Raw genomic sequence first — 17,784 nt, 5'->3', positions numbered from 1 at the left:
TCTGGTACCTCACCAAAGCAGCCATTCTTCATTTTCGACCCTGGAGGCAAGTGCGGGATCAGCTATCCAACCGCATGGGGCATCAGAGCCATGTGAAATCTTGCCGTCACTCATCAATCATGCACACTTTCCAGCAAGGGGACATGGGGTGACTAGATAATGATCAGGGGCAGCAACCCTGGCTGATTTCGCTCTACACAACCCGACCCCTTCCCCCCCTTAACCAGGAGGAACAGAAATTAGTGCCAGATCCCCTAAACTACCTTAATCAGTCCCCTTCAGCTCTATGCACAACACCACACCTGGTAGAGCATATTATCAATTGAACCACCATGAAGTAGTTTTTGACATGGTGGTTCAATTGATAATATGCTCCAGGTGTGTTGTGCATAGAGCTGAAGGGGACCCACTCTAGTCATAAAGAGAATATTACTTCAGAGAAAAATCTTAACATTTGATTAAATATAATTTTTGGTTTATCTGAAATTGATCGAATGTTCATTCTGGGGTATTTTGGTTCAATAGTTTTTTGCATTAAGGTGGGAAGACATTGTTCCTTGTATCACCTGGGTTTTCCAGTGCTTTGTATCTTTTTCTTCCTGGGAATTTTCGATGCTTAATCCTGCTGATATTTTGGACTATTTAACAATAACTTGCATTTATATTGCGCCTTTCATGTATTAAGAACACCTCACCCAACATACTTCACAGAAGTGTTATCAAACAAAAATTGACACTGAGCCACACAAGGGGATAATAGGACCAAGAAATAGAGACACAAACAGAAAGAGTGACTATAAGAGCATCAAAGCTGAGAACTAAATTGAAAGACAAAGTTATTGAAAATGCGATGTAGACCAGCAGTTCAAGAGGAATGACCTTCAACTCCTGTGGTGAGTTTGATCATAGATTCCTGAGGTGACAGATCAGTGTCTAAACACTGTATGCCACTCAGTCATCTTCTGGATCTTTATTTTATGAATGAATACACATGTGTTAGTATCTGTAACTGCTCCATGACTAACGATGGGTTAGGTTGTGGTGACAGCTTCATACATTCTTACTGGATTAAAGACCAATCCTTCCGATAAGCCCCAAGGGGTCCGTACTTTCGGAGAAGAATATTTGGAGTTACCGACCAGGAGAATCTGAAAAAAAAAGGATTCAGAAAGAGATAAATGGGTAAAAACATTAAAGATGGATAAAGAGATCTGCAGAGAAAGAAATAAAACTACAGAATTGAAGAAAGACTGAGACACACACAGGAAAAAGGGGACTTGACAGGGTAGATGCTGAGAGGATGTTTCCCCTTATGGGAGAGACTAGAACAAGGGAACAAAGTTTAAAAATAAGGGGTCTCCCATTTAAGGCGGAGATGAGGTAAAAGTTTTTCACTGTGGGTCGTTAGACTGTGAAATTTTCTTCCTCAGATCAGCGGAAGCTGGGTTGTTGAATATTGTTAAAGCTGATTGACAAGGGAGTCAAAAATGTAGGCAGGGCGAAGTTAGAATTGAGGCCACAATCAGATCAGCCATAATCTTATTGGATGACCAAGCAGGCCCGAGGGGCCAAATGGCCTCCTGCTCCTAATTCGTATATTTGTAAAAACCCATCATTGGCATCCAGTAAGGTTACCAAACCTCCCTGATTGACCTGGAGTCTCCAAGCATTAGAAACGGATCTCCAGGACAGAGCTGCGAACAAAATCCAGGAGAAAATCTTTCAGGATGTTAATAACATTGTGCTTTTTCATGTTGTTTCAACACTTTGTTTCTTAAAAGTCTATTTGAGCCATCATCTTGTGTATAACTGAGTGGCTTGCTGGCCCATTTCAGAGGGCAGTTAAGAGTCAACCAGCCTATAGACTGGAAAAGCTAGGATTGCTCTCCTTAGAGTGGAGAAGATTAAGAGGAGATTTAATAGAGGTGTTCAAAATCATGAAAGGTTTAAGTAGATTCAGGAGTAACTTTCAAAGGGTAATTGGAAAAATACTTGAAGGGAATCTATTGTAGGTCAGAGGGGAAAGAGCATGGGCCAGTGAGGCTCAGAGTCAACATAGCCATGATGGCTGAATGGCCTCCTGGTTTTGAGATTCCATTTGACAGTGAAGAATTATTCATGTGGGTAACAAAGTGTCTGATTTCTAATTGGCTGTGGGCAGATCGGGCACTGCAAGGATAGATGTCAGGTGGAGGGTGGGCACCAGGGAGTTGGAGGCAGGAAGTCGTGATAAACCTGCAGGAAAAGGTCCAAGCAGAGTTGACAACCCCAAAATCATGGTGAGAGATGAACAGAAGGAAAGGCAGAGGTAGAAGGTGAAACAATGAGAGAAGTAAATTGACAGATGGCTCAGTATAGAGAGATTTTCTCACAAATGTTAATGATCAATTCTGGCACTCATCAATAAATCCAAAAATTGAAAATAAATTTGGTTCAGCAGTGTTGGGAAAGGGCCTCAGGGATATTGAAACTAAGGGTAAAGCTAACCTGGGGTTTCTGACTGTGCTGGCAACTCAAATCCTGCGAACACTGCTGCCTTCATTTTGTTGAAACCATACAAGGGCCTGCTCACTCGCTGTTAACCGATTAAAGTAATCGTTCACTTACCCAACTTGATCTCACTCACCTTCCTGCAATCCAACGAAAACAGCAACTTCTTGGTTCTGGGAGAAGAGAAAGGAACAGAGTGTCAGTGAAGGCTGAGAATGAGAGAGAATTTGAATTTGTGAAAGTGGGGGCAATGCGTGAAGGAGGTGACCTTTTATAGTCAGCTGCTTTCTTCCTTTGCTGGAGCCTGCAAGCTTGAAAGGAAAACAACCACCTCCTGCCCCACCCCTGCTGAACCCACCCTTGGCAACACATCACCTTCACACTCAGTACCAGATTGTGGCTGCACCATAATAAAAGCAAAATACTGCGGATGCTGGAAATCTGAAATAAAAACAGAAGCTCTGAAGGAGAGTCATACGGACTCGATGCTAACTTTTTTTCTCTCCACAGATGCTGCCAGACCTGCTGAGTTTTTGCTGCATTTTCTGCTTTTATTATGGCTACACCTTGCTCTGTAGCTGCTCAATGGGCAGCGCACACACTATTTGAATCAAGGTTTCTTGGCAGAGAATTGAGCTCCATAATCTAATCAGTTCAGTATAAGGGAATGCTGCACCGTCAGAGGTATGAGATGTTAAACCAAAAACTGTCTGCTGTTTTCAGTGGATGTAAAAGATCCCATGGTGACTATTTCAAAGAAGAGCAGGAGAGTTCTCCCCGGTCAATATTTACCCCTCAACCGACATCATCTAAAACAGATTTTCTAATCTTTTACCACATTACTACTTTTACCACATTCAAGGCAATTGGGAAGAGTCAGCATGGTTTTGTGAAAGGAAAATTATATTTAACCAATTTATTGGAGTTTTTGAAGGAGTAGCATGTGCAGTGGATAAAGGGGACCCTGTAGATGTACTGTACTTGGATTGCAGAAGGAATTTGATAAGGTGCCACATCAAAGATTATTACAGAAAATAAAAGCGCATGGCATAGGGGGTAACATATTTGCATGGATAGAAGGCTGGCAGAAGGCAGAGAGTATGCATAAATGGGTCTTTTTCTGATTGGCAGGATGTGACGAATGGAATCCCACAGGGTTCTGTACTGGGGCCTCAACTTTTTAGGATTTACATCAATGACAGATGAGGGGAGTGAGGACATGGTAGCTAAATTTCCAGATGACACAAAGATAGGTAGGAAAGTATATTGTGAAGAGGACATGAGGTTGCAGATGGATATAGATAGGTTAAGTGAGTGGGCAAAGATATGGCAAATGGAGTTTAATGTGGGAAAATGTGAAGTTGTTCACTTTGGCAGGAAGAACTTAAATGGAGAACGGCTGCATAATTCTGAGTTGCAGAGGGATATAGGTGTTCTAGTACATGAGTCACAAAAAGTTAGCATGCAGGTACAGCAAGTAATTAAGAAGGCTAATGGAATGCTATCCTTTATTACGAGAGGGGTTGAATATAAAATTAAGGATGTTATGCTTCAGTTATACTGGACATTGGTGACACCACACCTCGAATACTCTGTGCAGTTTTGGTCTCCTTATTTAAGGAAGGATGTAAATGCATTGGAGGCGGTTCAAAGGAGGTTTACTAGATTGATACCTGGAATGAGTGGGTTGTCTTATGAGAAAAGGTTGAACAGACTGGGCTTGTTTCCACTGGAGTTTAGAAGAGTGAGGGATGATCTGATTGAAGTATGTAAGATCTTGAACGGCCTTGACAAGGTGGACGTGGAAAGGATGTTTCCTCTGGTGGGTGAGTCCAGAACTAGGGGGCACTGTTTTAAAATTAGGGCTGGCCCTTTTAGAACAGAGATGAGGAGAAATTTTTTCTCTCAGAAGGTTGTGCGACTTTGGAACTCTCTGACTTAGAAGATGGTGGAAGCGGGGTCACTGAATATTTTTAAGGCAGAGGTAGATAGATACTTGTTAGGCAAGGGAATCAAAGGTTATTGGGGTTAGATGGGAACGTGGAAAAAGAAACTCAAGAAGATCAGCCATTGTCTTATTGAATGACGGAGCAGGCTTGAGGGGCCGAATGGTCTACTCTTGTTCCTATTTCTTATGTACTATTAGTGGGATCTTGCTGTGCCCAAATTGGCTGTCATGTTTCCTATATTCCATCACTTTCAAAAAGATACATCATTGGCTGCAATGTCCTGAGGTTGTGAAGAGCACTATATCAGTGTAAATTACTTCAGTGTGTGCGAGCCCTCTGTAAACATTGCATAGCCACACCCTGTGAGTAAAGTGTGTACCTGGTTCCGTGTCTTGTGCGATTTCTGCAGCCACACACGCCACTGGTCGTACAATTTGATATTGAGGGCTGTGCACCCATAGGCATGCTTCTTCACCCAGCCAAAGAACTGCTTCAGCTCGCGCCGCAGGTTAGAGCCACTCTCTCCACTCTTCTGGTAACAGGTGCCACTCGATCTCTCTGCCGAGACACCAAGGAACCTTGCTATTTAACTTGTTTGTGGAAAGACTACATATTGAAAAATCAACACCTTACTACGTCACCAGAGACCCAGAAAAAGTAGTATCCTGTCCCCTTAAACAGTCTCTGGCTATGTGAGATACAGAGCAAAGCTCTCTTTACACTGTGCCCATCAAACACTCCCAGGGAGGTTACAGCATGGGGTTAGATATGGAGTAAAGCTCCCTCTACACTGTCTCACCAAACACTCCCTTGATAGGTACAGCACGGGGTTAGATACAGAGTAAAGCTCCTACTAAACTGTCTCATCAAACACTCCCAGGATAGGTACAGCACGGGGTTAGATACAGAGTAAAGCTTCTACTAAACTGTCTCATCAAACACTCCCAGGACAGGTACAGCATGGGGTTAGATACAGAGTAAAGCTCCCTCTACACTTTCCCCATCAAACACTCCCAGGATAGGTACAGCACGGGGTTAGATACAGAGTAAAGCTTCTACTAAACTGTCTCATCAAACACTCCCAGGATAGGTACAGCACGGGGTTAGATACAGAGTAAAGCTTCTACTAAACTGTCTCATCAAACACTCCCAGGACATATACAGCACGGGGTTAGATACAGAGTTAAACTTTCTTCTACACTATCCCTTTAATGTCCCTGAGCCCCGGCCTCAGCAGTTCACCTAGTACAGTCCTCTTTCCCTTGTCCCTCATCAGCTTCGCTGAGGTTTGCCTGCCAATTGATTGCTGAATTTGGGATCTCTCTGCGCTGAGAGTTTGGGTCCCTGGGTTTTGTTCTGTCGAATTCAGAAAATGGGGAGGGTGAGAAAACACCCACCGTTCCGGGGAGTGGAGGCAGCTGTGGGGATACTCCATTCACTCCAAATTCCAGCCTTCCTCGAACCATAAATGCCGACAGGATTACAACGCACTTGCACAAAGTACACAGTGCCTGGTCTCAGCCCTGCCAATCGGCACAGGGTCTGGTTTCCAATATCATCCACAACCTGCAGTGAGAAAGTGGGAGAGATGGGGTTAAATTATGCAGACAGGTGGCACAGAGCAGGCTTGTTTTCCGTCAAATTTAGAAGATTATGGGGTGATCTAATTGAGGGGTTTAAGATGATTGAAGGAGTTGACAGGGTGGATAAAGAGAAACTATTTGGTTGGGAGTGTGTGGAGGAAGAGTCCAGAACAAGGGGGTAGAGCTTTAAAATTAGAGCCATGCTGTTCAGGGGTGATGTCAGGAAGCATAACCTCACAGGAAGGTGAATGGAAATCTGGAACTCTCTTCCCTCCAAACCTGTTGGAGGGAGTCAATTGAAAACTTCAGAACCGAGTTTGCTAGATTTTGTTGGTTAAGGATATTAACAAATGTGGACCATGGTGGCTATACAGAGTTAAGGTACTTACAGCCATGATCTAATTAAATAGTGGAACAAGCTTAAGGAACTGGGTAGCCTCTTCCTGTTCCTGTGCAAATCAAGTAGAATGTGCAGTGATGGTTCTCTGTGCTGACCCAGGACTCCATCAGCGCTCTCAGCACCACTTGTTTCTGCTTGGACTCTCAGAGCTAACTCTGCCCCCTTTTGCTACTTCAGTCAGTGCCCAACCTTTGTGTGCAAGTCAGGGCACTGAATGTCAGCAGAGTATTGGACCACAAGGGGCATCACAGTTAAGCTCAAACCTGACAAATATCTATGTTCATGCACATGTACAACTATACTTATGCACATACATGACTACATACATAGGCACTCACATATGCATACATACACATAAATACGGTCACAGGCACATGAAGCTAAGACCTCACACTCAATATTTTTATTTTATATACTTAAATTAAGGCTAATCTCTAAAATTTAAAAATAAACGGACAATGACCTTTTAAAATGGCTAAAGCTATGTCTGTCTGTGACCCTGAACAAAAGGGGCTATTTGGCAGTATCGAAGAAATTTGTGCCTCCTTATCTCTGAAGAGGCCCGAACAGCTCTCTGAATTTGGTCTCTGCAGCCCACAGAGGAACTATACAAATGCCAACTATATTTCATAAGCCAGGCCTGACCAACTGGAGCCTATTCATCTGCTAGGACAAAGGACCCCACAACCTCCCTTTAAGACTTACTGGTTGGAACATTAACAATCTCAGGGACCCAGACAAAGGGATATACACCCTTATCAAGGCCAAGGTGGAGAGATGGGAACCATGTGACATGACCCCCTAGCTAGTGGAACTAGCAGTATTGCCTTGCGGTACTAAGAAACCCCAGTCTGCCATCTTTCCATCTACCTGCCCCCAACACAGAAAAGGGTCACTGTCCAGGTTTGAGTGCCTGGCCCCATCTACACTGTCTCTACTGGAACTTCTGAACTTCTACACCATCACCTACAAGACTGATTCATTTCTATGTGCCTATCTCATCATGGAATTCAATTCTACTGGAAAATTGAATTATCCAGCATTAGTTCAGCCTGCCGACCTCTGTGAAGTAATACATCATTAGACTTGGATTTCGGACTCTGGACACATGTGAAACAATAATTCTTTCCTCTGTGGTCTTTGCCCTGTAAATCTTTCTATCTCTATCCCTCTTTTATTGTATGAGTGCACAGGGGGCTACATAGTGACCCTCCTCCTGTGTTTAAGTGTGTGCAAATAAACTAACCCTTTGAGTTCATCCTATCTCGAGTTTGCTGTGAGGTTATTAATAGAAACTGAATCACACCAAAGCTGAGGGGTTGGGAAATACACCACCACTTATGAAGGGGGAAATGAAAATCAAAACACTTCTCTGTTTACAGACGGGTGGTGAGAGGAGAAATCAGGGCTGTTTAAATTAAGCCCCCTCCTGTCCGTAACAAATAGGATTCACTGGATAGAGATGAGGATCTGGGATCCTGGCTGATTATTCCCATCCCTAACCGAGGATCAGGAAGCATGTTCCAGCATTCAGTTATCCCATGCCTTCTCTGTACATCATCTGCAATTAACCAGGGAAGTAACAGTAAAAGATAATCTAATAAAAATGCTAGATTTACCTTCCACTCGGTGCTGTCCTCAACACGATACCGGATCTGGTACTTGGCCTGAAAGAGGAAGTCTTTCAATGCTGTTGGGGAGCTCCAACGGACACTGAGCTGGTCCTCAAGATCACCAACACGATTCACCTGAACATCAAATGGAGCATCCGTGGTAACTGTTCCAAAGAATAAACAGACATGTGGAAACGTTAGTGCTTTGGATAACAGGACTGAGTGTCCCAGAACTGCCTGTGTGTGTTCATAACAGAAGTGTGACCACGCATACACTGCCTCAGAGTAATAGGACTGAGTGTCCCAGCACTGACAGTGTATGTGTAGCAGGACAGGGTGTTCCAGTACTGACTGTATGTGTGTATAACAGGACTGAGTGTCCCAGCACTGATAGTGTATGTGTAACAGGACAGAGTGTCCCAGCACTGACTGTGTGTGTGTGTAACAGGACTGAGCGTGTATGTATAACAGGACTGAGCGTCCCAGCACTTTCTTGTGTGTGTATAACAGGACTAAGCCTCCCAGCACTGACTGTGTGTCTGTAACAGGACTGGATGTCCCAGCACTGACTGTGTGTGTAACAGGACTGAGTGTCCCAGCACTGACTGTGTGTGTATAACAGGACTGAGTGTCTCAGCACTGACTGTGTGTGTATAACAGGACTGAGTGTCTCAGCACTGCCTGTGTGTGTATAACAGGACTGAGTCTCACAGCACTGACTGTGTGCCTGTAACTGGACTGAGTGTCCCAGCACTGACCGTGTGTGCGTAACACAGATTAAACCTGTGCCATTGCCCTGTGTGGGGCTCAGTATGACATGGGCAGTCTATTTTTAAGATGAAAGCAAAATAATGCGGATGCTGGAAATCTGTAATAACAACAGGAAATGCTGGAAAAACTCAGCAGGTCTGGCAGCATTTGTGGAGAGAGAAACCGAGTTAGTGTTTCGAGTCCTTATGACTGAAGAAGAGTCAAACGGACTCGAAACATTAACTCTGTCTCTTTCCACAGGTGCTGCCAGACCTGCTGAGTTTTTCCAGCATTTCCTGTTATTATTTCAGTTTATTTTAAAAACTGACCGACGAGGGGGAGCCCTGGATGTGTATCATTTACATTTTGACATTTTAAATCACACCCCCAATCAGACAAAAAACACCTCACAGGAGTCTCTTACCCACATCCAGGATGTCCAGAGAGATGATGTCGGAAGCTGCTGACCCCAGTTTGTTTGATGCCTCGACCCAGATTTCATATGGAGTGAAGAGAGCAAGATCCTTGGGAATGCAGCAAGAGTTCAGTCCAACTATGCCCTGGCATTCATTCTCTTTACCATACCACCTGGGGAAGCAATAGGGCAGCAATAGTAGAATCATGTGGGTAAGTCTTAACTCTGCAATGGCATAAAACAGGTGACAGTGACTCTGCAACACATTGCACCTCCCATCTCAACCCTATTTCCACTGATTTCATCATTGCCCATTTTGTACCATTGCACAAAGTCAACTCTGTCATCGCATAGTCATCCCATAGAATCTCAAAGCCATTCAGCCCATTGCACTCGTGCCAGCTCTTTAAAAGAGCTACTCAAGTAGTCGCATTCTCTGGCTCCTTCCCCAAAGTCTCCCTAACTGGTGGAAAAAGCTTCTCTGTATCTACCCAGTCACTTCCTTTCAAAATCCTAAAAGAAGCTCAGTAAAATCACCCCTTAACCTTTATAAACCTAGTTTAGGTAATCTCACCTTGTAACTTACATTTGGTATCATTCTGGTGAAGCTGTGCTGCAGGTCTTCCAAGACCAGTATACTTTTCTAAGGTATGGTACCCACAACTGTTCACAGGATGTCATCTAATTTGTCCGTGACAACTACATTTTAGTGATCCATACATGGACACCTAACCCTGTTGACTCCCACTGTTCCGAGCTTTACACCATTTTGATAACACTCATCTATATCTTTTTTTGGTCCATAATGGATGATCTCATACTTATCTATGTTGAAATCCATCTGCCACAGTTTTCCCCACTGATTTCATCTATCAACGTCTGTTTGCAATTTTATACTCCCGTCTATATTACCCACCAACCTTTGTGTCACTGACAAACTTGGATATATGGCTCTTGCTCTCTATTGAGTTATCTTAAAATAAATTGAATTGAGTCTATTTAATCTGGGTCCTTTGATTTGTGCATTGACTAACAAAGCAACAGGACTCCCATTTGTGCTGCCTTACCGTAGCTTGTATTTCAGTGTGTACTTTGTATGAAGGAATGTTTCACCCTCGCCTCCTGGGCTCCATTTACAGGTTAGGTCCTTAGCGTTCTTCGACCAGCAGGTGATGTTGGTGGGTTTCTCGGGGGGAACTGCATGAAAGAGAAAGAGAGAGAGAAAGAAACAACCAGATATTAAACACTCTGTGGAGTTGTGAGCCACCTTCACTTTCATTGAAAGGGCTTTCACAGTCACAAACCTTTTTGGGTGACACCTGCTAAATTGGTCCCATCCTATTCTACAGTGTAACCAGTCCCATTTCAGAAGCAGTCAGCTGGCAAATGGATGACTCAACCCTTTTAAGAGCTTAAGAAATAGGAGCAGGACTCGGCCATTCAGCCTCATGGGTCTGCTCCGCCAGGCCATTGCTCATCTTCTACACTAACTCCATTTCCCACACTACGCCATATCCCTTAATCCATTGGTGCTCAAAAATCTATCAACTCTGTCTTGGATATATTTAACAACTGAGTATTCATAGCTCTCTTGGGTAGGGATTCTAAAAATTCACAACCCTCTGAGTGAAGAAGTTTCCCCTGATCTCAGTCTTAAATGATTGACCCTTTATCCTGAGACTGTGACCCCTGTTCTAGACTACGAAAGCTTTTGACTGAGTCAAGAAACATCCAATCAATTAAGGAAGGCTAGTATTCACCTTTCAATTAGCTGTGGGGTGGGGTTCCATAAGGGTGTGTCAGGCGACCAATGATGGAACTGAGGTGTCACGTGACAATAACTAGGAATACATCCAACAAAAGTTGGCAACCTTAGCTGACTGTTGGCCCTTGACAGGAAGACGAGAGAGAAAAACAGTGAGAGACTCATGACCAATGTTGAGCCATGAGGGGAGAACCAGTCTCTCCAGCAGGGGCACTGGATAGCAGTCAGTTAGTAGGAACTCTAGGCCAGATTTTCAAAGCTGAATGAATCCCAAATCTTACCCTATGTCTTAGCGCTATTTTTAAATTCAAATAGTTTAATTCGGCAGAAGATGAGCTCAGTGCCCAATTAGTGGCAGCAAGATTCTCCAGGAGTCAGGAACTGCCTGCCTAGAGCCAGGGCAAAGGTAGACGGCAGCCATGTTGGGGGCTGCTGCTGCCTTGCTGATTGGAGCAGGCAGTTCCTCAGAAGGCCAGCAGTGTCAACGCAGCTGGCTGCAGCCATGCAGGAAAAATTAAGGTCCAGCACTAGCACCAACACAAGTAGGTTCCTTAATAAACAGTTTTAAATGATAGTGTGTCTGTGTGTGTGAATACATGAGTGTGTGTTATGGAGACTGATGTCAAAGATTTTCTACATAATAATGCAAACTGGCACAGCATTTTATTCACCTGTTTTAACAGGTAAATCTGCTCTGCTATGGAACTGAGCTAAAGGCCAACAGCATCACAGGTTCAATGCCCTAGCCTGTAATAAAAACTGTAAATGCTAGAAAGCATGTCTGGCAGCATCTGTAGAGAGAGAAACAAGAGTTAACGTCTCAGGTCAATGACTTTTCATCAGAATGGTCGGTGTGGGTCAGCTGATCCCAGTAGGGGTAGCAATTGGGCTCAGTGCCCCTGAAGGTGGAGGGATGAGAGAGTGAGATACAGGGGGCCAGATTTTCAAAAGGCCATGGGAGAGGGACCTGATATGGGCATGATATCAATTTCATGGTCCCGAAGATTTTATTGGGATCCAACAACACCTCTGGGACAAATAAACTTTATTTGGATCCGGGACAAACCTGACAATGTGCACTGAAGTCCAGGTTTGCCAAAATAAGGTTTAAAAATTCCATTCTCCATTAGATAGGCCTGTGGACAAGTCCTTAAGGAGTTTAAATTAATTGGTGGCTGAGCAGATTTCCTGTTCCCTTCATCCTGCCGACCCTTTGAAAATTACAAACTGTGTTGTTAGATCCCAAGAAAACCTCCGGGACCATGATATTGATATCATGCCCATACCAGGTCCCTATCCCACAGCCTTTTGAAAATTTGGCCCCCTATATCTCACTCTCTCATCTCTCCACCTCCACGGGCACTGAGCCCAATTGCTACCCCTACTGGGATCAGCTGACCCACACCGACTGTTCTGATGTAAATTCATTGACCTGAGACATTAACTCTGTTTCTATCTCTACAGATGCTGCCAGACATACTTTCTAGCATTTATAGTTTTTATTGCAGGCTAGGACATTGAGCCTGTGAATCTGTTCGCCTTTAGCTCAGTTCCACAGCACAGCAGATTTACCTGTTCAACAGGTGAATAAAATGCTGCGCCAGTTTGCATTGTTATGCAGAAAATCTTTGACATCAGTCTCCATAACACACACTCATATCTTCACACACACAGACAAGCACATGAAGATGCACACAGGACACACACAGATATACACACAGATGCATTTACAGACATTCACATACGTATACACACACACAACAACAACAACTTGCATTTATAAAGCACCTTTAATATAGTAAAGCAAATAGGAGTGATCATCAAGCAAAATTTAACTGTGAGTTACATAAGGAAATATCATTACAGACGACCAAAAGCTTGGTCAGAGAGGTAGGAGAGAAAGGTGGAGAGGTTTCAGGAGAGAATTTCAGAGATGGGGGCCCAGGTAATTGGAGGCCCGGCCGTTAATGGTGGAGCAATTAAAATTGGGGATGCATAAGAGGCCAGAACTGGAGAAGTGCAGAGATCTTGGAGGGTTGTAGGACTGGAGAAGGTTTTTGATATTGACTGGGGTTGAAGCCATGGAGAGCTTTGTAAACAAGGATGAGAATTTTAAAATTGAGCCAATGTTGGACTGGGAGCCAATGGAGGTCTGCGAATTCGGAGTGACGGATGAACAGCTTGGTGCAAGTTACGATACAGGCAGCAGAGTTTCAGATGAGGTCACGTTTAAGGAGGGTGGAAGTGGGAAGCTGGACCAGAGAATATTCAAATAGTCAGGTCTAGCGGTATGATGGGTTTCAGCAGCAGGTGAATGAGGTAGGGATAGAGGTTGGCATTGTTACAGAGGTAGAAATAGGCAGTCTTGGTGCTGGGTGAGGATATGTGGTCAGAAGTTCAGCTGATATGCACAGATAAGCGAGAACTCGCTTTTCTACAGTCTCAAAAATAAATGTGAACACATGGTCACTGCACACTGGTGCAGAGTCAGACAGTTTCGTTTTGCTAGTGGAGAACAGAGCAAGAGTGGCGAGAGAAACTTACGGCCCACGTAGAGACATGACCCGGCGAGAATCCTGCCGTCCATTCGGTGACACAGCAAGTTGTCGCCGGATTGTTGCCGTGACCCATTCAGCCCATGCAATGTCACTTTCAGCGCACTGCTGTTCACCAGTGTGTACAGCTCCGAGGGAAGCCTCTGGCCATTCAGCGTCCAGTAGAGTTCACGGGGGTCCACTTTCACCCCAGACTTCATAATGCAGGTGAAAGTTAGCGATGACCCCATGGTTAGGACTGGATCCTGGGGTACAACCATGGCAAGAGCTGTGAAGGAAGGGAGCAGAAAGAACCTCTTAAAATGTTTTAAATAGCGAAAATCTCTCAACCTACCTCCCTCAGATTTCTTCCCCAAAAATCGAGGTACAATTTTGCAATTCTTTAATAAAAGCAATTATTTGCTCTTCTATTGCGCCTGCCATGACTTCAAGACTTCCCAGCGTATTTTACAACCAATGAAATATTTTTGAAGTGTAGCCACTGTTGTAATTTAGGAAATGCAGCAGCTAATTTGTGCAATGCAAAATTTCACAAACAGCAATGACCAGATAACCTGTGTCTGTGATGTTGGCCCAGGGCGCCAGGGAGAACACTATTGCTCTGTTATGAACAGTGGCCAGGGGAATCTTTTACCTTCACCTGAGGAGGCAATCAGGCCCTCAGTTTAATTTTCACGTTAAAGACAGCATTTCCAACAGTGTAGCACTCATTCTGACAGTGCAGCACTCCTTCTGACTGTGCAGTACCCCCTCCAACAGTGCAGCACTGCCTCCGACAGTGCATAAGACCATAATATGTAAAAGCAGAAGTAGACCATTTGGCCCATCGAGTCTGCTCCGCCATTCAATGAGATCATGGGTGATCTGATAATCCTCAACTCCATCTTCCTTGATTCCATTATTGATTAAAAATCTATCCATCTCAGCCTTGACAATACTTAACAACCCAGCCTCTACAGCCCTCTGCGGTAAAGAATTCCACAGACTGACTACCCTCTGAGAGAAGAAATTCCTCCTCATCTCTGTCATAAATGGGTGACCCCTTACTCTGAGATTATGTCCTCTGGTCCTAGACTCTCCCACAATGGAAAACAACCTCTGAGCATTTACCCTGTCAAGCCCCCTAAGAACCTTATATGTTTCAATAAGGTCGCCTCTCAGTCTTCTAAACTCCAATGAGTACAGGCCCAACCTACTCATCCTCTCCTCATGTGAAAATCAGGATCAACCTAGTGAACCTTTTCTGAACTGCCTCCAATGCTGGTATATCTTTCTGTTCACAGTATTCTAGGTGTGGTCTAACTAGTGTCTTGTATAGTAGCTTTAGCAAGACTTCCCTATTTTTATACTCCTTTCCCTTTGAAATAAGGGCCAACATTCAATTTGCCTTCCCTATTACCTGTTGAACTTGTATGCTAGCTTTTTGGGATTCATGCACGAGGACCCCCAAATCCCTCTGTGCTGTAGCTTTCTGCAGTCTTTCTCCATTTAAATAATATTCAGCTCTTCTATTCTTCCTGCCAAACTGCATAACCTTACATTTTCCTACATCATATTCCATCTGCCAAGTTTTTGCCCACTCACTTAACCTGTCTACATCGCTCTATAGACTATTTGTGTCATCCGCACCACTTGCCTTCCCACCTATTTTTGTGTCAACCGCAAACTTGGTGCTAGTACATTCACTTCCCTCGTCCAAATCATGAATATATATTGTAAATAATTGTGGCCCCAGCACTGATCCTTGTGGCACTCCAATAGTTACAGGTTGCCATCCTGAAAATGCCTCCTTATCCCAACTCTCTGTCTTCTGTTAGACAATCCTCTATCCATGCTAATATACTATCCCCCAACACCATGGACTGTTATCTTATTAAGTAGCATTATGTGTGGTACCTTATCGAATGCCTTTTGGAAATCCAAATATGTTACATCTACTGGTTCCCCTTTATCTATCCTGCTTGTTACCGCCTCAAAGAATTCTGATAAATTTGCCAGGCATGATTTCCCCTTCATGAAGCCATGCTGACTCTGCTTGATTATATTATGCATTTCTAAATGCTCTGCTATTACATCCTTTATAATAGACTCTAACATTTTCCCAATGATGGGTGTTAAGCTAACTGACTTATAGTTACCTGTTTTTTCTCTCCTTCCATTTTTGAATAAGGGTGTTACATTGGCAGTTTTCCAATCCTCTGAGACTTTTTGGAAGATTACTACCAGTGCATCCACTATCTCTGTAGCTACTTCCTTTAATATCCTAGGATGCAACCCATCAGGTCCAGGTGACTTGTTGGCCTTTAGCCCCATTAGTTTCCCTATTACCTTTTCTCTAGTGATAGCTATTGTATTTATTTCCTCACCCTCTTTTGCCCCTTGATTATTTAGTATTTTTGGAATGCTATTAGTGTCTTCTACCGTGAAGGCTGATGCAAAGTATGTATTCAACTCCTCTGCCATTTCCTGGTTCCCCATTATTTCCCCAGCCTCATTCTCTAAGGGGCCTATATTCACTTTGGCCTCTCGCTTTCTTTTTATACATTTAAAGAAGCTCTTACTGTCTTATTATATCACTTACTAGTTTACCCTCAAAGTTTGTTTTTTCCCTATTTATTATTTTTTTTGGTCATCTTATGTTGGTTTTTAAAACTTTCCCAATCCTCTGGCTTACCACTAATCTTTGCCACATTGTATGTTTTTCTTTCAATTTGATACTGTCCTTAACTTCCTTGGTTAACCATGGTTGGTTTATCCCCTTCCTAGAATCCTTCATCCTCACTGGGATATATCTTTGTTGTGAGTCATGAACTATTTTCTTAAACGTCTGCCACGGTTCATCAACTGTTTTTTCTGCTAAACTCCTTTCCCCCAGTCACTCCAGCCAACTCTGCCCTCATTCCTTTGTAAATACCCTTATTTAAGTTTAGCACAGATGTTTCCGACCATAGTTTCTCACTCTCAAACTGAATGCTAAAATCTACCATGTTATGGTCACTGTTTTCCAGGGGATCTTTTACTCTGAGATCATTTATTAAACCTGCCTCATTACATATTACCAGATCCAAAATAGTCTGGTCCCTGGTTGGATCCACAACATATTGTTCTAGGAAACTATCCCGAATACAATATATGAATTCTTCCTCGTGGCTACCTCTGCCAATTTAATTTTCCCAATCTACATGAAGATTCAAGTCACCCATGATTAATATACTCCCTTTTTTACTTTCCCTCATTATCTCCTGATTTATTCTCTGTCCTACACCATAGCTACTATTAGGGGGCTTATAGGCCACTCCCACCAGTGTCTTCTTCCCCTTGTTATTTCTTATCTCCACCCGTATGGATTCTACATCCTCTGATCCAAGATCATTTCTTGCTATCATTCTTATTCCATCTCATACTAACAAGGCTACCCCACCACCCTTTCCTTCCTACCTGTCCTTTCGATAAGTCACATACCCCTGAATATTTAGTTCTCAGCTTTGACCTGTCTCCATCATGGCTATAAGATCATACCCATTAATCTCTACTTATGCCATTCATTCATTCATTTTGTTCCGAATACTATATGCATTTAAATAAAGAGCCATTAATTTTGCCTTTTTATCATTTTTCCCCCTTTGACCCTATTTGCTGCTGTTTATTTATGTTTGTACATTCTGTCACTTTCTGTCACACTCTGGCTATCAATACCTAAATAGCTGCCCTGCAAGGCTGCCAAATCCTTTTGCTTTGTAAGCCTACATATCCCCTCTCCAGAACCTTCCCCACCTCTATTTAGCTTAAAGCCCTCTCTACAACCCCAGTTTTTAAGTTCACCAGGACACTGAGCCCAGCACGGTTCAAGTGAAGCCCGTCCCACCGGAACAGCTCCCTTCTACCCCAGTACTGGTGCCAGTGCCCCATGAACTGAAACCCATTCCTCCCACACCAAGCTTTGAGCCACGTATTTAACCCCTTGATTTTAATTACCCTTTGCCAGTTTGCCCGTGGCTCAGATAGTAATCCCAAGATTACTTTTTAATTTAGCTCCTAACTGTTCAAATTCTTTCAGCAGAACCTCCTTTCTAGTCTTATCAATGTTGTTGGTACCAACATGGATGACAACATCTGGATCCCTCTCCTCTCATTCCAAGATCCTCTCTCACCCTGCGAAGATGTCCTTAACCCTGGCACTGGGCTGGCAACACAGCCTTAGGGTCTCACGCTCATGGCTGCAGAGAACAGTATTTATCCCCCTAATTATACTGTCCACTACCAC

The 17,784-nt window shown here is 43.5% G+C and overlaps 1 protein-coding gene across 1 annotated transcript in view; it reads right to left on the bottom strand.

Annotated features, from left to right (window-relative positions):
- Nucleotides 1-894: 894 nt before the first annotated feature.
- The window catches only part of LOC121286771 (cytokine receptor-like factor 1), an 81,647-nt gene continuing 64,757 nt past the window's right edge, over nucleotides 895-17,784 (bottom strand). Inside the window, exons 2-9 of the mRNA XM_041203811.1 lie at nucleotides 13,510-13,788; nucleotides 10,268-10,397; nucleotides 9,210-9,373; nucleotides 8,042-8,199; nucleotides 5,837-6,005; nucleotides 4,819-4,997; nucleotides 2,627-2,663; nucleotides 895-1,148 (exon numbers count right to left, since the gene is read on the bottom strand). Of these exons, the coding sequence (XP_041059745.1) occupies nucleotides 1,132-1,148; nucleotides 2,627-2,663; nucleotides 4,819-4,997; nucleotides 5,837-6,005; nucleotides 8,042-8,199; nucleotides 9,210-9,373; nucleotides 10,268-10,397; nucleotides 13,510-13,788 (1,133 nt within the window). The 3' untranslated portion in view covers nucleotides 895-1,131. The remainder of the gene's footprint in view (nucleotides 1,149-2,626; nucleotides 2,664-4,818; nucleotides 4,998-5,836; nucleotides 6,006-8,041; nucleotides 8,200-9,209; nucleotides 9,374-10,267; nucleotides 10,398-13,509; nucleotides 13,789-17,784) is intronic.

The sequence above is a fragment of the Carcharodon carcharias genome, chromosome 14 (genome assembly GCF_017639515.1).
Source record: "Carcharodon carcharias isolate sCarCar2 chromosome 14, sCarCar2.pri, whole genome shotgun sequence".
NCBI classification, from domain to species: Eukaryota; Metazoa; Chordata; class Chondrichthyes; order Lamniformes; family Lamnidae; genus Carcharodon; species Carcharodon carcharias.
Note: the sequence above shows the minus strand (reverse complement) of the source record. Positions and strands in the feature narration are given on the sequence as shown.